Source organism: Patagioenas fasciata, chromosome 28 (assembly GCF_037038585.1).
Source record: "Patagioenas fasciata isolate bPatFas1 chromosome 28, bPatFas1.hap1, whole genome shotgun sequence".
Classification (NCBI taxonomy): domain Eukaryota; kingdom Metazoa; phylum Chordata; class Aves; order Columbiformes; family Columbidae; genus Patagioenas; species Patagioenas fasciata.
The window spans coordinates 1,969,768-1,997,051 of record NC_092547.1 but is presented as its reverse complement, the minus strand read 5'-3'; the positions used below and the strand labels follow the sequence as shown (position 1 = coordinate 1,997,051).

The 27,284-nt window shown below is 48.1% G+C and overlaps 1 protein-coding gene across 1 annotated transcript in view; it reads right to left on the bottom strand.

The window, feature by feature from the left end:
• Window positions 1-1,011: 1,011 nt before the first annotated feature.
• The window catches only part of LOC139825770 (procollagen galactosyltransferase 2-like), a 34,942-nt gene continuing 8,669 nt past the window's right edge, over window positions 1,012-27,284 (bottom strand). Inside the window, 12 exon segments of the mRNA XM_071799937.1 lie at window positions 1,012-2,408; window positions 3,014-3,220; window positions 3,700-3,809; window positions 4,988-5,070; window positions 5,073-5,107; window positions 6,099-6,205; window positions 8,137-8,213; window positions 8,663-8,782; window positions 12,317-12,521; window positions 15,931-16,052; window positions 16,742-16,848; window positions 18,099-18,209. Of these exon segments, the coding sequence (XP_071656038.1) occupies window positions 2,132-2,408; window positions 3,014-3,220; window positions 3,700-3,809; window positions 4,988-5,070; window positions 5,073-5,107; window positions 6,099-6,205; window positions 8,137-8,213; window positions 8,663-8,782; window positions 12,317-12,521; window positions 15,931-16,052; window positions 16,742-16,848; window positions 18,099-18,172 (1,524 nt within the window). The 5' untranslated portion in view covers window positions 18,173-18,209 and the 3' untranslated portion in view covers window positions 1,012-2,131.

The window sequence follows — 27,284 nt, the reverse complement described above, 5'->3', positions numbered from 1 at the left end:
GAAAGAACAGTCGGCTCCACTGAGGCCATGGAATGGACACATTAATCTAATTCATTACATTTAGATCCTTAATTATTTCTCTCCCGTCCGTGAAACCTTCAAACCTCTTGTACTATTAATAACTCGCTTCCTAAATCAACTAAAAAAAAAAAACCCACGCACCTCAACCAAACAAACAAATAAAAAAAGCAAAAACCCCAGCTGCAGTGTCAAGTAGTTTTTAATAAATTGCTACTGCTCTGCTTAGGGAAATCAAAGTTAAACAGAACTCTGCAGTGTGTCTGTCCCTTCCGTCTCCAGCCCCCGGCGGGCAGAACTGTGAGGAACACCAGGGCCGTTTCATGGAGAAACTGCTCCCGTGGGATCACAACGGGTCAGGAGAGGAACGGCTGGGAACCCAGAGCTGTGCTGACACACGTGCTGCTCCTACCCGCACCGACAGCGGCACCGCGCTGGATGCTCCGCTTCGCAGACGTCCTGCTGCTGAGGGCCGCGCCAAGCGTCCGCCGCCGTCTGGAGCATCGCCGTGCTGCACCGCGCTTCACACAGAGCCGGGCTGCCGCTCGGAAAGCCAGAGCTGAGGAGGAAAGGAGAGGAGCTGTCAGAGAGCGACGCCCCCGCGGCGCAGCCGCTCCGCACGCTCACCACGCAACATGGACGCTGCTCCGGCCTGCGGAGCAGAAGGAACTCGGCTTCCCGGCACAACAGGCGCATTTCCACGGGCAGGGACTCCGTGGTGGAGCGACAGAGCTGAACGGCCTGCGCTGGCCTTCCCTGCCAGGCCTGCTCCCACCCCATGAAACAGCACACACAGCTGCCATTTTGCACCGGGTTTTATGTATTATCAAACCGGCTGACAGGTAAGAACACATCTTCTTGAGCAAAAAGCACAACATCCGCCAGGAGTTATTAAAAAACAAACACAAGTGAAAGCCCAGGCACACATACCCAACCATACAGATCTCCAGCGGGTGAGTTTCTCGGTGGGAAGCGCAGAGAACATCCCAGCCAACCCAAGCAGCGCAGGCCGGTATCACCTGCCCTCTGAGAATCGTTTGTTTTTAAAAATAATCACCATACTCTGCAGCAAGTACATCAGAACCCATCCAAAAAAAGAGACCAGTTTGCTCCTCACGTGAAAAAATATCCAGCCAAGCTGCCTTTCCGTCCTGTAACGCACAATAATTCTGTCGGGGCTGTCGAGAACAGTACGGATGACACCACCAACATCTTGGTAAGTTGCTTTGGTTTGATAAGGATAATGTCAAGCAGTTCGTAACCAAACATTTTAAAGTTCCTGAAAGTCCTAACACTTGGTTTTACGGCCTAATTAAACAGGCCTGCAAACAGGCTGTGGAGCTTTGTTTTCCTGAAGGAATAAGTGGAGGCACAGGGGGTGAAGCAGGACATGGCATGGACCAACTCTTCCCTTTTGCAACCTCCACTCCTGCTGCCAGCTCCCAGGATTTTAGGCACGCCAAGATGGCAGCTCCGGACTGGGAGGCCCGTTCAGATCTGGCAAGTTTTGTGATTTGCAGAGGGGAAGCCAGCGATCCTTTCCTATCAGCGTGCGATGAAGGAGATGACCCTACATGGAGCGCTGCTCCAGGGAGCTGCATGGTTTTGGAAACCATTTTGATTCCCTTTGAAAAAACAAACCCAAATACCCAAACACTCGCCCGCAGTTTCTCTCAGCGAACAGGGTTATAAAAAGCCTATGAACCTACGAGGACTAACAGTTACACAGTAGCCTAGTTACAGCGATCCAGAAAGGTATGAACACTTGTACACCTCTATATATTAATCTTTATAAATACAGTATTCTACACAAGGAACTGTAGAAAGACGTCATTCAAGGTTTGGTTTTTCTTTCACAAAAGCTTGCGAGGGCTTTTGTTCAGATCTCTGCTTTTTTTCCTGCCAGTCTGCATCACTCGTTCTTTTTCCTCCTCCATCTCCCGCCTCGCCCTGCGCGTCTCGGTCAGTCGTCACATCAGCTCCAGGCTCTGTGCTCTGCCACTCGAAGCAGCGGGATGGAGACCACACGAAGAGCGGCTCCGCCACTGCCAAGGGTGAAAAGCCGAAGCGCGAGGCAGGTTCAGCGCCGACAGAGCCGCGGGGCCGCGGGCGGTCACAGCTCGTCCCTGGAGGACGGCGCGTCCGGAGACGACTGCGAGGGCAGAGCGTCCTTGTTCTGGGCGTCGCTGCGGATCGTGCCCTGCTGCCGGGATTTCCAGGAGTGCGTTCTGCCCCAGTCCGTCGACACGGTCTCGTTGTCCCAGGTGGTGGAGGTCTCTGTGTCGCTAAGGTAGCCGGGCTGCCCTGTGTAGTGCGTGGGGTAGACGAGCAGGGGTTCTGCTGAAAAGGCTTTCAAGTCTCTGGACTTGTAGTACTCCATGTACTTTGCTCTAAAGAGGAGAGAAAAATCATCAGGGACAGAGTGAAATGCTTATAACTGCGAGATACAAGCCCATCCACTGAGTGAATGTGTCCCAAGCAGCACAGGTCGTTGCTGTGGTGGGGTCTGACCTTCTACCCACTGCATTCAGCTTTAGAAAAATAAAACGTGAGCATCACAACATCACACGCTGCATACTAAGCGCCGTGAGGTTTTGCGTAGCTTGAGTCAAACAGCATTAAAACACTAAAGAACCGAGTGATTATTAACCTGATCTTTTGTTGGTTTAGGTCTCAGTACTGATTGATAAATCAACATTTTTGCAGATGAAGCTGAAGAGCACGAAGTGAGCTCCATTTTCTGAAGTGCCCCACAGAGCACTCAAGTCATCAACCTGCTGAAAACTGTAACATGAATAATTTGGACTCCAAGCTCCAAAATTAATCATTTATATGTACCACACTAAGTGTGCACACATAAACAAGGGTATACATAAGCATATAGAGATATTAACACATATGATATACACTACACAAATCTACGAACCAGATCTTAATCATTCAGCAAGACCAAGCTCACGTGAACCCAAGTAACGAAGACATCCGACCTACTCACACCGGGTGCTTGTTGTACATGACTGGCAGAAATTCATCCACCGGCAACATCTTGCCGAAAGGCTCCGCTCCGATGAGCTTCTGAGCCCCCTGGAAGGAGATCGCGTAGCCCAGGGTCCAGTACGAGTAATCGGCTTCCACCAGGTTCATGACGTTGGGAACTGCTTTCTCAGGCTCCTGCACCCGCATCCTTTTCCGGCCAATGTAGCTTAAAGGGGGAAAAGACCACAGAAATCGGAACCTAAATGTGAATCTGCAGCAGTCAGGACCACACAACTGTCCATGTCAAGCGGGGAAGGACAAAGGGTGGATCTAAGAAGCAATCCCTGACACATTTCTATCCTGTACCACTCTCAGACATTCAAATCTTACCCCAGCGGGTGGTACAGATGTGAAAGACTTGGTAAGGCAGCTGAGATGACACGGTCCAAGCCTCAGCGCTGAGCTGCGGCAGTTCCTCTGTCACAGCGGTGTCCCCAGGCGACCAACACTGCCCACAAAGCGCACCAGTGGTACCCAACACAGCTGGGGCACCCCAGCACCAGCCTGGCCCAGAAGCAGAGTTATCCTGATGGGAAGAGCCATCAAGAAGCCTCTGCCACCTTTCCCTGCACTCCAGCATCACCCTCCATCTCTGCTGCTCATGTCCCCCGTGTGCCCGGAGCTTCACGAGGGCCAGTGACTTACATCAGCTCCCAGTCTAGCTGGGCTTGTTCAATGTCATCCATCAGCTTCATGAGCTTCCTCTTGAACTCGTCCTCAATAACAAGTGTCTTCTCCAGTTCTCTGTTCACCACCTGAAACAAGATGGTTCAGAAGTGATCACAGTGGCCCCGAAATCTCTGGGGGTCATCCTGACCTGGTCCTGGCCCTCTGGACCATACAGGTAGGGAGGCTGGAGAACCAGCCCCAGATTCACAGCTCAGCTGGGACGAGCTGTCCAAAAATATCCTGTGGCTGAGCATCTGCAACCTAGAAAAACCCTCCATGTGATGCTGCAGCACCTCAACCCCGTGAGCTACCATCTTGCACGACCACCTCCTCCTTTGACAACAAAACCGCTGTTCAGAAAAACCTGTTTCTGTTGGGAAAAAAAGTGTTTCTGGAATCTGGAGAATGATCCAGCACAGCCAAAGTCTGGCCCTGGCAACTTCAAGAACACACATGCAAAGGCATCCTGCAAGTGGGTTCCCATCTTACCATCTGACCATTGGTGATGCAGAAGTCTCAAGCCCCAAATCATTGCCTGATTTCTCAGTGCTGAAGTCCCTGCTGCTGGCTGAAAGGTATTTGGATCATCCAACCATCACAGTCACATTTGGGCAGCTGCTGCCTTAGACCGGTCTTCTCTAAGCACCAAGTTGTTCTCCCTGCCTCCACATCCCACCTCGCTCGAAATGATCCCTCCCGTTGATGTCAGGCTGTGTAACTCCAGCACCTCCAACCAGCACAGCCCAGATCCTCTCAAGTGTGACTCCCCAGGTGACCAGGACAGATGGAAGCTACAGCTACTACAACCCAAACAATACCTGTTAGCTCAAGTAACAGAGATCCCTGCTGCTAAATCTATTTATGATATACCAGCTCAAAAAAAAAGCAGTTAGCAGAGCCACTGGAACTTGCTCCAGCACACATGAAGAACCAGGGAAATAAAACCGGAGTTTCTTTAATACCATTTGTTCTTCAAAACCTTCCTGCCTTTCTCCTAAACAAACTCACTCCAAACAGGCTATCAGATGGTCTGCAAAACCAACCGTGAAAACACTCTGATAAAAATCACTTGGCAAACGGAGAGTAGAGCTGAGAAAGCTGAGCAATGTGTTCAAGAGAACCCCTGTACGCGATCCCCTACAAACCAAGTAAAACCATCCTACACTTCCAGAAACCGGTATTAGATTTGTCCTGGGACCGTCCGTGTGCCTTCCCACTGCTCCTGCCCTCAGCACCCTCCCCAGGGCACCCGCACCCCCCTCACCTCCTCCCAGATGCAGCAGTGGCTGAGGAAGCAGCCGATCTCTCCCCGGGCGAGGGGCCGCGAGGAGCACGGGTCCCGGTGTCGATGCTGAGAGCTTTGAGCCGACTCGTGTTCAGCGCTCTGAGAAAGAGAGAACACCTATCAGCATTTAAATAGAAAGCAAATTCAAGTCGGACACAGACGCAACGGGGGAAGCGCTACTGATGTTCAGAGATAAGCTGTAACTCACGAAATTCCTGCACTTGTTTTGCTCAAAAACCGGGAGAAAAATTAACTAACTGATTTACATTCTAAATCAAGCTTAGAAATGATATCCTTAACTCTGCCAACGACTTCTTGTGGGACCATCAATATGGCAGGAGCTTGGCTTCAAATATTTTCCTGAGGTCCTGATGGGTGCGCAAGTCTCCGAGACCACCAGATGGCATGGGGGTTCCCACTTCCCTTTCTGCGAGTCCCAGACCAAAAATTTCTGCCTTGATTTCTCAAGATAAAAACATCTTAACATGCCTTAAAGTAAGGGCTGTGTCAGGGTTAATACTGTAGCCCAACAGCTTTGTAGCACGAGGACAGACAAATCTCTCAGGAGATGATTGCTCTCACACACTTTTGCTGCTTTCTAATTGTGTGCAAGTGTTATAGTTCACAGAAAGGAGTATGATTTTAACCTGATTTTCATCTTAGGTTGGATCTGGGGAACAATTTCTTCCCCAAAGGGCTGTGGGGCATTGAACAGGCTGCCCAGGGCAGTGCTGGAGTCACCATCCCTGGAGGGCTGGACAGACGGACATGCGGTTCTCGGGACATGGGGCAGTGCCAGGGGTGGGGGAACAGTTGGACTCGATGATCTTGAGGGGCTTTTCCAACCCAAATGATTCTGTGATTCTATCAGCCTGACCCACACTGCCCTGGTTCTCTCATGAAGACCAATTACAAAAGAAGACACAAACAGAGTAAAACTGCCCCAAAGCAGGGGCAGTTAGGTTAATAAAACGTCCACCTCTCCCTCAGCCCATCCATCCCCAGCAGGAGGGAGGTCAGGGCACCCAAGGAGATGGTGTCCAGCACAACCCCCTCTTTGCAAACATCAGCAACCCCAGCCGAAACTCACTTCCCATCCACGGCCTCTGCTATCTTGACTGCAATCTCCTGCTCGTAGAGAGTCCGCAGCATCCGATCCCGCCTGTCCTTCCGGCGCTTCAGGTTGGTCATGAAAATCTGGGTTGAAGAGAGAGACATCAAGCTCACAGCCTGGGAGCGAGGAGGAGAAGTGACTTCTCGCCTACCCTTCTTCAGCAGCAGATCTTAAAATACCAGCTGTGATTTTATCCCAGGTTGCGTAGAATTTGTCAGAAAGTTGGGGTTGGTTTTGAGTTGGAAGGTTAGAGGTTCATTCTTTGTCTAACAACTACTTTTTAAGGACGTTTTATGTCACAAGGAGAAGCTGCTCATCAAGGATGAATAAAGGTGAGAGCAGACCAGTTACAGCCAAGTCTATAATTTCCAAAGATATAAGATGTTTTGATTTATATTAAACACAGAGTCAAATGTCCAGCTCCAGTCCCAGAGGAACACTGACCCACATGTTTCTCCACAAGGCCACCACTACCTGTATTTAGGATTATCTGCGGGGTCACCACCCAAGCACAAGAACACAGCAAAGAGAATTTTTGTAAATTACTTCAGGCACTGAAAATTCACAGAATTTTCACCAAAAAAATCACAGAATTTTCACCAAAAAAATCACAGAATTTTCACAAAAAAATCACAGAATTTTCACAAAAAAAAATCTGCTGCTTCCCCTGCCAGAGCAGAAAGCCCAGCACAGAGCCCAGATCACACCCAGAGATGTCTGCGCCAGGCTCTGCCCAAGCCTAAGCAGACAGACTTTTTGGTGGGGGGCAGAGGCCCAAACCCCTCATTTGCAGGTAAACTGCAGAGGGGCTGGGATGTTTTTCAGTCCCAGGCAGACAAGTGCAGCTTTGTAGCCTGTGGAGCAAAAACCTCGAGCCAGTAAGAAGCGGATCCAGTTCTAGGTCAGCACAAATGCAAAAATAATAAATTGGATAAATAGAGCGCAGCCACAAAGGACAACACGGCAAAAAACCCACAACAGCTGCGCCCTGAACACAGACGCTCCAACAAATCGTGTTTGGAATTCACGTGTCATATAAACAGATGTAACAGAATAAGCCAAGAAAACAAAGGCTTCTCTGGTCTGCACAACTGCCACCCTGGCAGCTGCATAAAAACACAACTCCTGGTTAATTAAAGCACAGCAGATCCCTCTCCAGCCTTTCCCCTCCATGCCTGCACCCTCCATAACATGGAGAACAGGGCGGAGAGGGATTTCTGCGGGGTTTTGGGGCAGGACCGCTGTCAGGAACCACCTTTCTAATGCACTTTTAAAGGCCATAGCAGAAAAATGTGGTGACCGAGCAGGGCAGGAGGAGAGCTGCCCCAGTAAGGGGGGAGCACACATGGTTTCCAGCCCTCCTAGACGCCCCCATCTTGGACAGAACTCGGCTGAGAGCCTCCCCCATCTTCTCCAGGCTCCCCAGTGCCTCTCTCAGGGGAGAAAATCATTCCTGTCTCTCACTGGAACACAGGAGAGGTTTCCCGAACGACCAGTTCTTGCTGCAGAATGGAAGGATGGCTAAGCTGCCCCACAGAGTCAGATGTAGAGGAAAGGGCACAAGAATCGGGGGAGTTAAATGATGTGTTTTTCACTCTCACTTCTGCCATCTCTTCCTGGCTGGATTAAAACATCCGTACCATCAATGCAGGAAGCCCACAGATTTGCTGAGCACTGCCCTGGCACACCAACCTCAATCGGGGGTTTTGTAGCAGGTATGAAATGCCCACAGACCTGAGTGGCCTCATTTCTCCCCAGCAAATGCCAGAGGGCAAGAATGCTCCCTGAGCCCTTTCCCTTCTGCTTCCCTGGCCTCAGAAGTTCTCCCCACGTAAGGACGGCTGTTTGCTCCTGGCAAAAAGCTGAAATCCAACAGACGAGTGACTGGGAAAGAGCTCAAACGTATGAAGAGATGGGAATGGGAAACGGCTGGAAGGTCAGTTACAGGGAGATCCCAGCTCCATTAGGTGAGAAACAGGAAGACAAGACAATGGCAGCAAAATAAGTTCCTTACTTCATCAAATCCCATCTTGTCAGGGTTCTTCGGCGGAACAGAGACAAACTGTGAGGGTTCAACGGGAGGACGATCAACTGGAAGAGAGGAGAGATGCCAAGCATCACCTTCATGCACTAACAATAACGTGTGTGTGTGTGTTTGCATCTCTGGACCTAAAGCCCCAGGGACCTGGCTGATGAAGTCAGGCAGGAGTGGGTGTAGCACAGAGCGTCCATGTCACAGAACAGAAGCCAGCAGCCATCTGCCAGACACAGCTCAGGAGAGACACGAGGTTCTGCAGCATCCTTGCCACGTTAAAGATGCATTTTTGCATTCGATATGGGGAAGTTAAGGAGTTTTGTCAACGGAGCTGACCTGACCGTGAAGCGATTGCATCTCTAGGTAGAAAAACAGTGGAAAAATGGGAAACTGCATGTCAAACCAGGATGAGAACAGTCGGATCAGGAGGCAGATTCCCAGGGGTAAGAGAGCTCTCCAAACCTTAACTTGGGGGTGTCCATCACAGCAAGGCACCGTAACTTACTCATTGCCTCAATGAGGGTGTGCACAAAGTTCTCGGTTTCTTCTTGCAGCGTCTGGTGCGATTTCAGGGGCACGGGAAGGAAACCATAGTGTTCACGGTTGCAGATGAACATCTGTATACCTGGGGATCACAGAAAAAACCAGAAAATAGAGTCAGGTCTCTTAAAAGAGGAGTTCGCTGCTCTGTTGCTATGTACCCACCATCAAATTCGTTGCCAGGAGCCCAGTCCCAAAAAGTTCTGCTTCAAAAGCAAATGAAGGGGTTTAACTTAAATCCCTGGAAGGCTTGAACAAATGTGGAGATGAGGTTCTCAGGGACATGAGTTAGTGCCAGGGGTGGGTTAACGGTTGGACTCGATGATCTTGGTCTTTTCCAAGCAAAATGAGTCTATGAAATTCATAGTGACATTTTCTGTATCATTTGGCTGGCAGCACGTGGTCTCTCCTCTGAAAACAATTTCCAGTTGCTCCATAACTGAAGGTATTTTTAATTGCCATCAGTTTTCTCTTAGGAGAGACTGGAAACTCCCTCTTAGCCCAGAGAAAGGGTCTCTTTTGGCCTTTGCCTTCATGCTATGAAAACAATCTCTCAGCAGAGGGCAGAACCGGCCTTTGGCAAAGCGATGTTTGATGCACACAGCGGATCTGCTGGGAGAACTGGGGAGCATCCCAGAAACCCCTGGATTCCCCAAACCCCACCCGCACCGCTCAGACCTGGTGCAATCCCTTCACAGAGCCAAAAGCAGGAGCAGGTCTGCACCATCCAAATCAACCAAATCCTAGAGAGAGAGAGCAGCAGGGAGAAAGAGATGCTTCCAAAAATAGGTGATACTGTAGCTTCCTTCTGCTCAAAAGCTTTTGTAACTGCTTGTTCAAGGAGCTGAATCTGAAGGCACGGAACAAGAAGAAGATGCAAAGCTTCCCTTCTGAGCAGATCCATTTGCAAGGGAGAGACCCACACGCTGCTGGGAATGTCGCAACGTGTGATCAGTAAGATGCTGTTCCCCCCAGACTCACCAAGAGTTTGCTCATTATCGGCTATAACTTTTCTTTTGTTTTTTAATTAAACAAGCAGAATCACCCTTGTCCCTCTAGGAAATAAATGAAAAGCAGACACCACCTGGTGAGAGTTGGTGCTTTCATGTATCAATCCTCCTAAATCCCTGGTATTTTTAGCAAGGCAGAATTATCTGCACTAATGACCCCGGTGTTTCTACTCTTTTAAGTTCTGCAAGGAAGCTGCTGGCTACACTACTGCCAAAACACATTCAGCTGTCAGCTGCAATTCAGGTAAATGGCAAAATAAAAAATACTACCTGTTGATATTAATGGATTTGGCACTGATCTAATCAACTAATCTTATCTGATCTCCGTTTTTATCTTCCGCTGGCTTAAACACAGTTCATCTGCATAGATTCACAGCAGTATTTCTGTTTCTTCTGGGATAAAAGTTACTTCAAAATGGTAAATCTGCCTTAAAACGGGGAGGGGGACTCACTCTCCGGCTCTGTTTTTATAATAAAATAAAAGTTTGCTACAAAGGACAGAAGGCTAGAGATACTGGTGTTACTATTAGCCTTTGTAAGGCAGTGAGCAGGGTTCACAGTCATATGCCTTAAATAAATCCACAGTCGTATTTAGGCAACCTAAATTTCCCCCACACCCCTGCGACTGGACATTCCTGGTTGGCCTGAGGTCTTCAGAGCCTCAGGCTGAAGGAAGCTCAGAAGGTCTGGCCAGCTAAACATCATCTTGCAGTGCAAAGGGCTCAGCCCAGGACACAAGCCAACAATCTGAGAAGATCAGCGGGCCAGACGGCCGAGGTCAGCTCTGGAAAAAGCTGAAGTGTTCTAGGATGGAAGGAAAAAATGATGGGTTTGAATCCCTGAAATATTTCTGAAGCAGCTGGAGCTGATGCAATGCAGTTCCCAGACTAATTGGATGCTGTCAGAGGGAACAAGGGGCAGGCAGATTTGAGGGAACCTGCTTTGCTCACTGGACCTAAACCTCTGTTCTCTTTTGGAGCCAACACACCCATGGCCTGACTCAAAAGGTCAGGGCCCCAAAAGTGCCCTGCAAACTCCCATCTTCCTCTGCCTCCCAAGGGCTCAATTTCAGCTCTTGTTGCGTCTCCTCTCCCACTCATCCATGCTCCACATCCCCTGGAAGCTGAGTTTTAAAAAGCCCTGCTTATCATGCCAAGAACACTGTCTTTCGCAGTGCTGTTTGCAACAAGAGGATCACTCAAAAGAAAGCTGCGAACAGTCGCTGCACTGCTCTGTAAGTGGTGGGAAAGGCAGATTGCTCAGCCTGGCTCTTCTCTAGAAGCCACTGTTGACAAGCCACACTTCTTCACTTTCCCTCTACTTGTCTGCACCCCAAGAACAGCCCCTCCTTCTCACCTTAACTTTTTACAAGGAGAGGACAGATAACACCAGCTGCACATCACTCAGTAGACCCAAAACCCGACTTTCCCCAAGTAATTCACCCCAGTAAGCCAGCAAACCAGTTGTGAAGCTCTGAACAGAAGCGCGTTTCATCAGTGCCGCTGAGGTTTCATCACTCATTTCTTCCTTTATAAGGCCCCAAACTTTGCCCTTTTCAACACAGGAGTGCAAAGAACAATACAGATGGTCATTAAAAACATACCCTTCCCAGGAGCTCCTTTCATAGATGGGACACAGTTCTGCCAGCCAGGACTTCGCTAGAGACAGAATACCCACCAGATCCAAAAATAAACAGGACTGACCATCCTCAGCAGAAGAACAAGCAGCTGTAGCAGTGCTATCGTGCACTAAGAGACAGCGAATCCCCCAAGACACATGGAGCTCCGCACACACCAACAGCCGTTCCAGGTAGAAGAAGACACTGAGGTGGTGCCTTGGCCCGAAAGGACTCCTGAGTTTCAGATCTAACTGAAATCCTCCCAATGTCTGGTAGAAACTGGTCCCAGTACCAGCTGGAGCCCCAAGCATCTCAAGGACCGGTTCTTGACTCATTCTCCCAAAGTCCCAGTGAGGCGTCAGTTCTGTGGAGATTTTACTGCTCTCACGCCAGCAAGAAATTTCCTCTGAGCACAGCCCACAGCCCCCACATCACTCCCTGAAAGTTGCACTGATTTTGCTTAAAGCAAACAGAACCAACAAAAGAAAAACCTCTTAACTCTCAGACAATTCCTGCTGAGCTGCCACAAAGCAAAGCTTCATCAAGCACTGCAGGCAAGCAACTTGGGTTTTGTTTTGCACAAACACTGCAACGTCTAAAAAGTGTCTCTTGTCCTCACCCCTTCCTCATGGAGTCTCCTGGAAGTGGTGAATTTAGACAACTACAGAGTGCCTTCCGCTCTCACAGCATTCACTTGTGCTCGCTATCATCTCACTGTGACAAAAAACAAAGGTAGATGCCACTAATTTTGTCTCTGAAACATTGCCTTCGTCCCTAGAATAGTTCCCATGTCTTTTGAAGCTATCTGTGATTCAAAACTGCACTGCCACTCACTTGCTGCTGGTTGTCCCTGACCAGATCCAAAAGAGAAAAGGGAACAGGGTCTTAACTCACCACTGAAGCCAAAAAATTGGCTTTTGGTCTGTGAACTCCAAAGTAAAGATCTGCATGTCTACGAGTGAATCCTGCCCAGCAAAGTCTCCAGACACACCTGCCTGGCGACTGGAGAAGGCAAAGACCATGATATCGTCAAAGCTCCAGGTGTAGTCCTGATGCGGGGGGTAGAACATCAGCTTGGTGGAGGCTTCTTTCCTCAAGTCGATGAGGAAGGTGGAATGAACCATCGGGACAGCAAACCAGCCTGTCCTCTTCCATTCCCGGATCAGGGGGTAATCCAGGGTCCTTTTGTAATAGCCCTGCAAACAGAAGCAGAGGGCTGGATGTGACAGAAGACTTCAGTTTCACAGCTGCTCCCCAGCAAAAGCTCCTGCCCTTAGTCCTGCTCAGCAGAGACGGATCAGTGCTCAGTTCTCAGATTTTGAAGTGTCCCCATTTTGAAAAGGGCTCAGTCAAGTATTCAGAAACAATCTTCAACCAAAAAGGTTAAAATATGACCTTCTCTCTGCTTTTCAGCAGCTAATGGAAATCCAAGCCTTTCTGCTACAAAATGCCCTTGCAAGAGAGCTTCAAATCTCGGATTTTTTTCCCCTGGCTCTCTGGAAACCTTTTTTTTGCACATAGACTCTCAGCTCTGACCCTGGAAGCTGCTGAGCATCTGTGGCATCCTCTGTGTTCAACAAGCACAAAGGACATTCAGTGTCTCACCGAATAGGACCTGCAAATTGTTTCTGGCCATGACCTAAAGAGCTTTGCCAACCTTTCGGCACTGAGGGTGCGACACCCGCCTTGTGCAGCTCACAGCTGGGTCTGCAGGTGCCATATGTCTAAAGCTATCAGATTTGGAAATCAATACACTGAATTCCCCCTGAAAGAAAGTCCTAATGCACCAATTAGACATCTGAACACGGCTGACGGTTGGGTCCGTAGTGGATTCTGGTCTTTACAGAAATGATGAGTCACTAAAATCAGCTGAAGTTACTTTTGATTTATATTTTCCAAGAGCATCCTAGCAACAGCCGAGCAAATCACTGCAGAACCACTTTACCCTGCCTTTGCGCAGAAGCACCGTGTGGTGCGTTTGTCTGTTTGTGCATCTGTTGGTTTGCCCTTCGGAAACCTTCTGACCACGCTGTGAGGCCTGGGTGTCTCAGATGTCCACGAAGAGCAGAGAGCAGGCAGAGCCCTCACCGGCATTCCCGCTGCGGGAAGGGTTAAAACATCCAACCGTTAACAGACGGCCGAGAGTGCCCACGGGTGAAAGATGCTGGAAACTTAATTTTTGTCCTCCTCCACTTGCTCACTATGGGCTTGTGGGGCTTTTCATGGCTCATAAATCACCTGTAGCCAAGAAAGACTCCAACTTGTCAGCACTGCTGTGCTCTCCTAAGGACAGCTTCACGACAGCTGAATGTCAGGCTGTCTGCAGCTGGGTTTGGCTTTGTGTTTTAGGGCATTCTCCAGTTCCTGCTCCCTCCCCAAGTCTCCAGGGAGAGCAGGGCTGAGAGCACGAAGCTGCAGGACCGCGAGCACAGAAACAAGCAGCAGTAACTAAGAGAAAAGGAAAAAAAGTGGGAACTTTCCTCTTCATCTGAGCAGCTTTTTTCAGCAAATCCTGCAAGATGCATTTGCTGCTAGGTTTTTTTTCCCCTCCTTTTCTCAGTAATCCTGGTAATGATGGAGATTTTCTGCTGGAGAGGTAACAGCAGGGGCCAGGGCTGCGGCTGGCACACACTGGCAGAGCCCCATGCCAGGCTGTGGAGAACCGCTGATTTACATCAGGACTTCACCTTAAACACTTAAAGGACAATGCCTTTCCTATAAGGTTTATTTCTCCATTTTAAAACAAAAACTGAAACAAGTAAACACACCCCCCCACACACCCCTTTTCTTATCTGTGTATTTACTTCCCAAGAATTTGGCGAGTTCAGGACCTTTTCCTGCTATTTTTACTCAATTAGTTGGTCTGACTTGTGGAACTCCTTGTCATAAGATGGTGTGGGGGCCAAAAGAGAAAAGATTCGGTGGTTTCTGTAAAAGAAAAAATATAATCACCGAGAGCTTTAAAAACAAAGACCTTCCTCAAGAAATCCTACAGAAGGAGACTGCCAGAGGATGTTTTACACCAGAAGTGGGAAATGGAGTTTGTTCTTCATTTCACTGCAGCAATAATGACAATAATTAGTAACCGGGTAGCTCTCTGGAGCAAAGCAAGAGGGCAGGAAATGGCTGGAGCATGGAGCCTCTCTAACATCCCCAAGGGATGACGAAACACCTGCCAGCAGCAGAGTAGCAAACAGGTCAAAAACCCGATCTCATTGTGGAGATTTACCTGTGGGCTTGGAGAAACGAGTATTAATTACAGTCCTCACCTCAGACTGTGCGGGAGAAGAATGGACTCCGACAACTCTATGAGAGTTAGAAACTGAAGCTGTTTAATGTAAAGTTTGATCAGGTTATATAGTCTTAAACTGCTGATTTTGTAGTTACATTATTTATACTTGGATAATTATAGTTAGATTACGCGCTGCTTACATTTCTCTAGCTAATACATGATTGATTGCTACCTTAGACAATCATCACCTCTCGTGTCTCACCACAAACTACTTTAACTCCTCATTCTCCTCTTGCCTCATCAACTTTCTACCCCATTCTGTGTGGTCAAGGACCTTTCAATGACCCTTCCCTTGTGGCCTAGATCAGCTCGATGCAGTCTTGCTCACTGCACCGATGTCCATTTGTTTCCAGAAACGATCCCACAAGGCTGAATGTCTGAGGAAGCCCATCTGGAGCTTAGTCAAGAACATTCCAAAGAAAAAGAGTGAAAAAAGGCAAAAAATCACCGCTGACCCACACTGACCACAGCGATGTGGATCTACTTGTCAAGTGATAGCTCAATCTCATTCTGGCTCTAAAAATGATGTTACTCCTACTAGGCAGCATCTTTGTACCAATATTTACTGCAGCATATATGATTTGAGAAAGAAGCACAAAACTAATTTCTACAAGGCAAACAATGTTGCCCCAACACATAAATCTTGTTCATGTGTGAGAAAAACAACCTATATACAACAGAAAGCTGTAGAAACAAAAGCAAATTCCTCTCTGATTAGCATCACTATACAGGAAAGCTTGTCTAAAATTATGTACCAAGAGATTTAAGGCCATTAAACAAACATATGGAGTGACCTCAAATAAATTCTGGTGTGTATATCAGTATTTTTGATGTAGTTAGTGGGATTGTATCATTTCCCAGGACTTTTGGCTAAACAAGCTCAGCTTCCTCCAGATTCAGCTTTTTCAAGCGAGAAATCTCAGACAAGGCAGCAAGTTCCAGCTACGTGCCTGCACACCCAATGCAGAACACGCATTGCTCTGCTCGTACCTACAGCTCGGTTAGAAAACAAAGCCTGAAAAACATTGATAGACCGCAGTGTCCTCTCTGCCCTCATTCCCAGATTTCCTATAAACGTATGGACCTTTCCCAAAGGTACCCACCAAGATTTGGGATGCTGCCACTCAGAGAGGCGCAAGCTGAGCTGAGTGCACGCCACCGAGCTACAGCAGCTTCTTTTCAGAAAAGGACGCTACAAAAACAGCCAGGAAAGCCCACGGGACAGAAACCACAACCCACCACTTCACAGACACAAGAGGCCTTTGCAAACACAGCTTGCACAGTCGCCCGGTAGCGTTCAGGAGGTCACTTGCCTGGGGGGTGATGCCACACCAGAAATTTGAGTAGAGAGAGCGAGACTCGAGCATTGGTGCCACCAAGGTCTTGTTTTCTGCTATCAACAGGGTCAGGGTTTCTGCGTTGGTCAGTGAGTTATCTGTATCAATAAATTAGAGAAGAGGGGAAGAGAAAAATAAATTTGTTATTAGATTAAATGATATGCTTGCCCTGATGCTTTCTTGGGAACAAGGCAGCCAGAGGCATGAGGTTGTCAAAAAAACCCAAAAAGCACTGAGCTGCTGGTTTTGATACCGTAGGACACATCTCTGTTAAAGGTACATTATGAGATGGGAAGAGATGCGGAGTTTCCCTCGCACTCCACGGAATGTTCCTCCAACACTGGGGCAACGGAGCTGCGGGGGAAAACATCACTGCTGAAAATTCAGGGTGCGTTTATTCTGCGAAGAGGATCACTCTTAAAAAGTGGCTGCTGCAGTCACCAAAGCCACACATCTGTTCACAACTGTTCCGTAGAACTATTCCCCTTACATTCCATCACTAACAGGTGGGGTTTCCATCTGAGGGCCCCTTGCAGGTACCTACCCACCACCAGGACTACGTTCAGTCCTGACCGCTGGGCAACAAACCTTGGGTTTACCCATGGACTTCTCTCTCCAGCTGCAAACTCTCTTGCTCATCAGACCAAGAAACGATACACGGCATCTCACTGCAGAGAGCTTTGTCTTTAGATGGACAGGAAACTTTTAGGCAGCCCCGGAGTGATCAGAGTGACCATCTGAAAAGCTTTTGCCTGAGGACAGTTAATAAATCAAACCCTGTACTTACCAGGATGTGGTCTGACCCCTTCTCTCGTGCAGCACGCAGGGCTGCCTGCCGGAGTTTCGTCCCGTGAGTGAATCGGGAGCTTGGCCAATGTTTTGGCCCAAATTCTTCTGGGTAAGACGTAGCAAAAAAAACCAAAAAAGTGACTGCAACCCATGTCTAGAAACCTATTGCGCTGGTTAGAAAAATAAAAAGTTCCCTTACTATCTTCTTTCCAAAATAAAAACAGTGTTAGAGTCACCTCAGGCAACCCAGGAGCGGTTTTGAGAGAGAAAGATTCCAAGTTTCGTGCTGGTGTGTGTACACAGGGCACGGGAAAACAAGCAGCGCTGCAGCGTTTTGGGCTGACCAAGTGACTGAAAGCAAAACAGCACCATCAAACACACCCAGGAGTTTCTTCAGCAGCAACAGGCCCTGATGGAAGCAGAGGTTACACCACCAAAATGGGCTGAAGCTGATTTACCTCACCTGACCCTCTGGTAGAAAGTCATCTCTCCTCTGCTACAATTCAAGTTTAAACTATAAACACAGCTTCCTTGAGCCCAGTAGAATCAACAGAACGGAGGATGAGAAGATGAAGGCAATCTGGATTCCCTTGGGGTCTGGGCATCACTAGCAACTGTTAACACATCCTGCTAACAGCTCTGAAATCTACAGACACCCAGCGCCCAGCGCCAGGGGCCCAAGCACGTGAGTGAAGTTACCCACGTGTCTCTGTTCTCAGGATCAGGTCCAAAAGCAAACGCTTTGTTACAAAGACGGAAGGAAACACCGGGACAGAGCCCTATGTGGAATAACAAGTCAGGATACAAACCAAACACACAGAGTTCTTCCTCTTTGAAATTCTGCATATAAATAGGTGTTGCTTTTCATTCCTTATAGGAGGATGCTCTTTAAACCTACTATCGTATTTCAAAGCAATGATCCTGCAAGTCATGCAAAGGCATAATATGCTGAATTAAATCTAGTTCTCTGGCTCAGAACTTACTGAGAATTCAATGTCTCGAACAGAACTTTCATAGACACTAATGGGAATGGGCTACGATTTCTCTGCTTCCTTGAAAATAAAGAATGACAGTTTTTATTCCCTGTAGTTTTTGATGTGATTTGTTTTCCAGGCACAGAGAGCAGCTGCAGACGTTAAATAACTGAACGGAAAATATTTGCTGAATTTCTGCATGAGTTGCTTCACTGAAGTCAGAGACCTTTTTATGGGCTCCATAAGGACACAGTTTAAATGGGACAGACCCGCCTCCCCCCACAAAATCTACATTTTAAGTACACCTCCTTATTTGAGAACAGAAAATCTAGAAAACCGGAGATACAGACCAACCAGTCAGCCCCTCACTGCAGTGCTCACTGGGGCTCTTCCATCGGTCTCCACTCCACACCGTGGTAGAGGTTCTGCACGTTCTTCAGCCACTCTCTAAGCATTGCTGTGGTGCTGTCAACATTGCGGGCAGTGGCCACCCTGGAAAAACGAGAGCACAAAGAGCCCCATTAACACACGGTTTAGGTCCTTCGCTTTTTCCCAGCCAGCAATTGAGTCAAACAGAGGCACGAGCTATTTATTACAGGCACATCCGGTTCCTGGAAGAACTCGGGGCAGCTCCACAGAGGTGCAAGTCCTTGTTTAAGCACAGAGCAAAGCCCAGATTCCCCACAAAGCCAGAACGCGGGCATCCTTGCACATCTCTCCCCTCTGCTCATCTCCTCCTGCCTCATCGAGACCACAGCAGCTTTAGCACCAAGCAGGTACAGGACTGAATTCTGTTCTTAATGACCACACGGTGAATTCTCCTTGCCAACTGTCACCATCCCTGGGAAGGTTTAAAAGACGCATAGATGAGGCTCTCAGGGACGTGGATTAGAGGTGGACTTGGCAGTGTGAGGTCAACGGTTGGACTTGATGATCTTAAACGTCTTCTCCAACCAAAACGGTTCTATGATTCCAGCCATGTCCGTTTAAATGTCCAGTTCACCCACTGGGAAAGACACGACAGGCCACCACAACATGAATGGCCGCAGGTAAGTTATTATAGCTGTGAAGATCCTACCTCTAGAGGCACGGGGATTTTGTTCTGCTTGCTGTATTGTCCCCATACTCTGTGTTTAAGCTGAAAAGGCTGGGGCTCAGAGACGGCTGCTGTTTCCTCACATGGAGGTTCTAAGTTTGTAAAAACACACAGAGGAGCTTTGTGCAGATGCTGGGCTCTCTTAAAACGCTGCAACAGCGCTCAGTCTCAAACAACGGGGTGGAAGGAACCCGCCTGCTCCTTCCCCCACCCTCCCCAAAAGCAGCATCTGAAGAATGTTGGTTTTTTTTCCTCCTTGGGGCTGAGCTGTGCAGCTGCACAAACTGGAACAGGATGCACAGATCCATGTTCCTGATGGGAATCACATGGAAACGCTCCCAAAGAAGCCAGGAGCTCATCGGCACAGCCCGGCTCCTCATTCCCAGCCTGCGCTTCCCCGGGACCACGACTTTGCGGATCCGACACCTGGCCATGGTGGATCCCACCGAAAATTCCCTCCAGCCAAAGGGCTGCTCATTTTTCCCTAGGCAAACGGCAGCACAGCCCCATGGCAGGACACAACCTGTGCAGCCACAGCTCCACTGAGAATTTACACCTTTAAATTCCTCTGGAAGTAGAAATACTCCCAAAAGGTCTCGTGGAGAGACAGCAAAGAGGGTATGGAACACATCCCCAAGGGGAGGGGGCTGGAAGGCTGTGCTAAGCCCCTGTCAGCTGCTCTTAATCGCCTCTCTTGTCCTCCAGCTCCAGAGACCCAAAGGCATCTCCCACAGCATCCTCCATCCTACTTGAAGTCAGAGATCCCTGTAGCTGGGAGGGAAGAAAGGAGGGGGGGGAGACACTGAAGGGAGAAAGGGAGCACATCCCAAACCCTAGAGCTGCTCCAAACTATTTCAGGAAAATACCTCCACCCCAAGTCATCGTGTGATCCTCCAGACGAGAATCAGACCATGAACCCTTTCCAGCTCATGCAATGAGAGGACATCAATCCCGTGGGGTTTAGCCTGGTTTAATTTAAAAATAAAAGGAATCAAGAACGCAGAAGAATGCAATAATTTAAGGACAGGAAGCTTATTTGTTGAGTATTTATTCCTGTCTAGCAAAGCAATAAATAAGGAAAGTTCAGCAAGTGAATGAGGGTTGGTTTCTTTGCTATTAGCTGCTCTCCTACGCCAGAGCAAGGCTGGGTTTCGTCATAACTTCGGGGTTTGCTTTTGACCGAGACCCTGGGTTGGACTGCACTGCAAATCCAGCTTCGCGAGGATGTTTAACTGAACTAAACCAGTCAGTGCTGACTTGGTAGAACAGACTGGTGTCCAACTTGCTCCATGTATTTCACAGATCGCAGATTCCACCCCAGTCCCTGTTCTAATACACTTGCTTGGGCTTCCTGCTGCCCTTGCGCATTTCACTGCTCTTGTTCAGCTTTCCTCCCACACGCCGGCTGCACAGTCAACAGCTCCAAAATTCCTAAAATACCAAAGAACCGTGAAAACGGTTTTGTTGTTCATTGTCATTGCTGGAGCTGCAGTGGCACCAGGAAGCTCCTGCCACACAGCAGGACCACACTGCAAGTGCGTGTCATGCAAACCAAGCAAAGATGATGGTGGCCTTCCTGAAGAACGTCAGAGTCCATCTTACACCACAGAATCACAGTTTGGGTTGAAGGGACCTTCAAAGCTCCCCCAGTGCCCCCCCTGCCATGAGCAGGGACATCTTCACCAGCTCAGGTTGCTCAGAGCCCCGTCCAGCCTGGCCTGGGATGTCTCCAGGGATGGTTCATCCACCACCTCTCTGGCTGGTGTTTTACCACCTCTTTGTCAGGCCCAGGCCAGTCTTAAAGATCTTGCAAACCCTTAAAGTAAGCCTACAAATCCTAGAGTCTGGTGTACATGCCCGTTTCTCTCATCAGGCCCCATCCCAGACCTTCTATCCTTGTGTAAGATCAGTGGGGACAACCAGATCCCATACACCCGGGGTTCTCCATCCTGCTCCTGGTAGGGCAGCATGCTCTGCACACAATCCACCCCAGAAGACCCCAACACCTGACAACCCCCAGACAGACGTGAGACACAGGAATCTCTACATCTACCCACAAGGAAACTGCCAGAAGAAAAATGGCATTCTACTGCCCAAGCTGTAATGGTGGTGTTATTTAAAAGGTAAATTCACAGCCCAGTAGACCTTTAACAAGGACATTGATGAGACAAAACTGGCGCAAATACCTAACTCAAGTCTCCGGGACCACCCACCCAGCAGCATTTCTAAGCCCAAGAGTTCTCAAAGGCAGTAAAATCTGTCACACCCTGGACGAAACATGCCCTACGACCAGCACATTGGCAAACCTTTGTTTTTCCAGCTTGGAGCCTCAAAAACAACACAATTTAAAAAAAAACCCAACAAATGACTCAAGCTATTCTGAAAAGTAATTATCACTATTAGTCTCTCAACAATTAACATTTAAGATCAAACAAAATTTGCGCTTACTCCTATTTTAATATCTGAACCAGTCCACCTATCCCCCCGGAAAAAAAATAGCAGCTATGGTATTTGCGTTACCACTGTATGGAAAAACAGACACTTCTTTTTTTCCTCCCTTTTTTTAAATAACAACCCCCGCACAAGAAAAAACAGGCAAATAAAAATATGAGCAGGACTTCCCACTGGCAGTGAGAGCTCCTCAAGCCATAAGAGGAACATCAGGACAGGCCCCATCGTACACACTTCTGTAATAGTTTGTAGGATGTCAAGAAGCTGAGCAGACAGTTAAAACTTCATTGTTCTAACTCGGATGGACCACTTGGATTCTAAATCCGTTTTGGAGACTCATAAGGGCATTTCTGCTGCAGATGTCACCACCGTCACTGGTGGTCTGTTGTCCATGGTGCACATCTCCTTGTTTCTGGCAAACTGAGCGTCCTTTCCCTGGGTGAGGACGGTCAGGAAGGGTTGAGATGCAGGGATGGAGTAGTCAACACTTGTGACAGGGCTGGTACAGTGAGACGAGGCCATGGGATGAGACCGTAGGTGTGATAAACCAAGGGTAAGAAAGCACCACATGGAGGACACTGCTGGCAGCATCCCGTGCTGACTCCCCTTGGGAAATGCTCCTGATAGGTGAGGTAAATCACATTTTTGGAGTGGATTAGTTAGTCCCCAGCCTACATCCCTGTGAAGGGTTCTTCCACCCCACGTGCAGGACCTGATGAAGTTCAGGAGATTCCCTGCAGGCACCTCTCAAGCCAAAGCCAACACACTCCGCCTGCAACCAGTTATTGGGGGAGACGGCTTCAACAGCAGGATTCCCTCAAAAGAGACCAGTTAGATCCACAACCTTTGCACTAAAAGGGAGGCAACTTCATGTTCAAGAGCTGATTAACAAAGGCTAAAATTTAAAGAAAAAAGGTCTCCTGCAAGATTTACAACCTACAGCCTGTGCGACACAACCAGTTAAGGTTGGGGGAGTGACAAGGAAAAAACAACAACGAAATATATATTAAATTCCCGCCACTCTTTTCTGAAGATAAAGCTTAATAAATTCAACTGGAACAGCTCTACAGATGGACACACCTATTCCAGTAACACGGCAACTTTTTCCATTCAGATTTAAACCTATTTCCAATAAATAGAAGTTAAATTTTAGAAAAGCTTGAGCAAGAATGTTCATATAGGGGCTTATGTCGGTATAACTATAACCACCTCAATATTTACTTTGGCTTTAAGCAGAAGTCTTACCATGGACACAAACCCTCATTGGCCATGTGCAGTAAAGTAGCCCCCTCCCAAAAAAACACAAGTACCGCTAATAGCGGAAAAGTAAGCGCAACATTAAGCTCCTACTGTTTTAATTAAGTAACATGTGAGCAGTAGCACCGGAGGAAAACTGCTCCTTTTACAGACTGCTCATATATTTAGCCTGATAATGTCTGATCAAACTGTGTTTGCAAGAGGGAGTTAATTTAGGCTTCGATGGTTCTCCTCCTGTTTTCCTCCACACCCTTGAGAATAAAAATCACCCTTTTTTACTCCTCCACATCCCAGCCTGCTCTCCCAAGCTATTTACAGTTTATTTACCTCAGGCACTAGGGCAGAGGAAAAAAAATCACCTTCACCATCTGTATAGGAAAAGCACTACAGGACAAAACCAACCCTGTGTGCCTCTGGTTCGTCAGAATCTGGGTCACCTCGTAACACAAATTGTGGGAAACTCTATGGCCAGGGGCCTGCGGTGATTTTGCTACTGAATTTAACATTTATCAATTCTTCCCTTTGGCAAACAGGCAGGGAGAAAGGGCTTTGAAGAGATGTAAGCACTTCACATTCAAGAAGTGCGTCCTGCAAAGCAGAGCCAGAACTGGAGGCAGTTTCTATGATTCTATGGAAAATTAAAGTTCCTTAGAGGATCCTTTCCCATCCTGATGATGTTTCAAAGACTGTAAAGGCTTGAGGAGGGCAATGGGTTCTGCCCCCATCCCCGTGTAACATAACACAGCAAAAAAATGTACACAGAGAATGGATCAGCACTGTTTGAGTCATCTGCTCCCAAATCCTTGATTGCTACGAGAGCCAAATTCAGCCCCTCCGGTCCAAGCGGCCCCTTCCCATCGCCCTGCCAAGCACGTACCATGGATGACGATGGTCAGGGTGCTGCTGACGGCTGGGGCTGCATTGAGAACGGCTCCCAGGAGGAGGACACCCTTGGCTTTCCAGGGTTGCTGCAGGACTGAGCTGGGCACGTAACCAAGTCCCAGGAGAAGCCACAGATATCCAGTTTAGCCATCCCTCTCGCTTTTTCTCAGCTTGCAGCCAGAGATCCAGTTTACCCACCAGGCTTGCTATGGGATGTAGTCCAAGATTGAGTTCCACTGAAACAAGAGCCATAAGTTGGCCACGTGCCCTAAATCTGCGGAGCCTCGTCCAAAGCAAAGCCCAAAGTCAATGGAAAGCCTGTTAGCAGATCACTCCTAACAACCATAGCACAGAAACTGGTGACAAAAGCACCAGTAGCTCCCCTTGGCCATCCTCCACAAAGCAGAGCAGCAATAAAGCATTCAGAGAGACTCTATGTCTCAAAAGAAACAGCGATGGAGGAAGCATATCTCTGCATGCCAGAGATACCCAAATACTCAGGTTGGACCTTGAACCCCTCCGTGCCCTCACATGTTTGAAGGAGCAAGACAGAATGGGAAGGAGATCACCTGCAGAGCCCCATCTTTCCTCTTTTATTAGAAATAATACAGACTCACAGGCTATGGCAGCTCGGGCCCTGCTCTCTTACTGTTGGTTAAAGTTTGGCAAGGTCAATTGACCTGCCACCTTCCAGCCTACTAAAAAAGGCTGAATTCTACAGTTATTTCTAAGAAGTTTCCTCACACAAGCATAAACCCTCATGGGGAATCTGGCCAGTCTGGGATCTCCAGAGAAGTCTAGGAGACAAAAAGGTTCTGTCACTGTCACCAAATGGCTTGGTCTTTGAGTCAGAGCTGTGTCCCCCACTCTTGCTATGAGGGCTACAGCCAAAGCTGGTCCCACCCGATGTTTCCGGAGAGCTCAGCCCTCTAAAGCAGAACTCAGCATGTTTGTGAGAGACTAAAGAAGATGGCAAGGTACTTTTGGCTTTGTAAGGGTCGCTAGAGCCCTCAGAATCATTTAGATACTGCAGCAAAAGCCCACTGCAGCTTTCAGTCACTTTGGGCAGCTCCAAAAGCCGTCTGGTCCAAGCAGAGAACCGAGCTTAGTGTCACACAGACCGATGACTGCGCTTATTCTGGAGGTGAATTCGGCCCTGCCAACAATGACAAAAAGAAAAATAAAATCCAGCACTGGAGTCCTAATATGAGTCCCATACACATTTGGATTTAGATTTCCCAAAACAAGCATTAAATTAAGTAACAGACGAGTCATTTCTCCCTGTCTTTGTGTTTGGATGCTGCCAGACTTAGAAAACTAACTCAAAACATAAAACCCACCAAACTGGCAGTTTCCACTGTGAATCAGTGATGAATTCGCTTGACTAGGAAACACTGCGGCTGGGAGAGCCTAGAAGAGAAGGTATGGATCCTAAAGGGAAAAAAAATTCAAAACACGACAGAGGCAAAACACTTTTAAAATCCAGCGAGAGGGAGTCTGCCAAGGCAGCGGAGAGCGACCAAAAAAGCAGCTGTACTATCACAATGGCTTAAGACAAAGCTTTTGTAGGTCTGGCTCCATCACCTTCCTGCCAAGAAACAGAACACACTACTCACCCCGTGGCTTGATGCACAAGTGAAGAGCTGTTCAGCACCCGGCTGGGCAGTATACCCAGATTTCCCAAATTCTGGTGTTTTATTCCAGCTGTGAAAACGTCCTTCTTTACCACACAATAACAAGTGGCATTGCTACTGTTCATGACTTATGTTCTCCAGCTCAGCACCTTTCCCAAAATTCTGCAAACCAAGCAGGGTTCATTATATTTTTTCAAGCATTCCTGCAGCAACAGGCAGGTATGAGGCTCTTGTTCACCCAGCACTGACCAAGGAGGCTCAACTAATTAACAATTTTCTTTTAATTAGAAACACTCTGTTGCTTTGCAGATATTTCTGTGTGTGCCTGTCCTACCTTGCATGCATTAATCTGGGACTTGACACCTCAAATCCTGCAGATACCAACAGATCAGGGGATAACAAAGCTGGTGAGGGGCTGGAGCACAAGTGTGATGGAGCAGCTGAGGACCTGGGGGTTCAGCTGGAGAACAGGAGCTGAGGGGAGACCTTCTGATCTCTGAACTGCCTGAAAGGAAAAGTTTCTTCACTAAAGGGGCTGTTGAGCATTGGAACGGCTGCCCAGGGCAGTGGTGGAGTCACCATCCCTGGAGGGGTTTAGAACACACGTAGGTGTGGTGCTTAGGGACGTGGTTCAGTGGTGGACTCAGCAGTGTTGGGTTAACAGTTGGATTCAATTATATTAAAGCTCGTTTCCAACCTATATGATTCTATAACGCATCACGAGATGTCACCGAGCTATCTCACAACAACGCAGTTCAGCGCCTGTGAGCAGATTTAAACCTTCCTTGCCACCACTTATTTTACCACAATTATACTCACATAATTAATAAAGCCTGATCCTTCAGGCCCGAGTTCAAATATTGTTTAAGCATTTAATCAACTTGCTAAAAATCTGAATGTACGCGTAAGACTTTTTGGCTTCATGGGGACTTGGCATTTGTTCTAGGGTTTCCATAATTCAGGACAGACTTTTGGAAGTACCTTATTTTTTAACCACTTTACCTTGGTCCCCCAGACGTCAGCTCCTGTGCAGAGATGGCCTGAACCCCGAGCAGTGGCAGGAGTTGTGTGGGAGTGTGGAACCAGTGACAAGAGCAGCAACACTCCCGGCTGGGCAGCTGGACAAAAACAGGACCTCACAGCCCAGGAATGCAACAAATAGGTCTCTTCTCTGACTTTTTCCCTATGCCCTTCAGCAGCTTGTGGATAATGCATTTTGCTGGCAGCAGCAGCGATTTTAAAGCCTTCAATGATCTTCCAAGGCCAAGGGAATGACTCACAGATGTACATTATTGCATACATACGTTGAAACACACCAGGATCTTGGCTCTTTCCACACAACCTCAAACCAGACATGGGGAAGAAATTTTTTTTTACATCAAGGGTAGTGAGAGCCTGGCCAGAGAGGTGGTGGCTGAACCATCCCTGGAGACATCCCAGGCCAGGCTGGACGGGGCTCTGAGCACCCTGAGCTGCTGAAGATGTCCCTGTCATGGCAGGGGTGGCACTGGGGGAGCTGGGGAGGTCCCTTCAACCCAAACTGTTCTGTGATTTTATGACACAACAAGGGAAACAACATCTCCCCAGAAAATCCATCAGGCTGAGGCTGCTTATGGTTCTCTCATGCCCATAGTTAAAAATCCCCATGTAACAGCTTCTTTGGCATCTGTGTGAGGGGAATTGTCTTACAGTGCAGCAGAGGTTCTGACTGCTCCAACCCCAAGTTCTCTCTTAATCTTACTTTAGTTCTCCCCACGGTCACCCTGTTGCAGACAAAGCTTTAGAAGCAATAAAAAAAACCCCAAAACAACAAAAAACCATCTGCATCTGGCCTTGTCAATATTTCCAAGCAGACTTGGCTTCCAGGAAACAATTCCCATAAGGAAAGCCCAGGAAATCTCATACGCACAGGATCAGGGCTGTGAGGAGCCTCTGAAATCAATTTGCTCAAACAAAGAATTAACTACAGCAGCGCTGTAATTTCTGAGGGGATAGTTTGTTCCCACCAATGCTAATTGAGACACCAGCTAATGCAGCTGTTCAAGATCAATGAAAGTGAGTAAGCCACTGGGAAGGAACACTGGTGTTTAGAAATATTCTTGGCTCTGCTCATGCAAAATGGACAGGTTTTTCAAAGAGCAGAATCAGCTCAAATTTAGGTGCCCAGCACCACTGATTTTTCAATGGGCACATTGAAGATGGACCCATACCACGTTACCAAGGGTCCCCCAAAATAGGAACATCTGC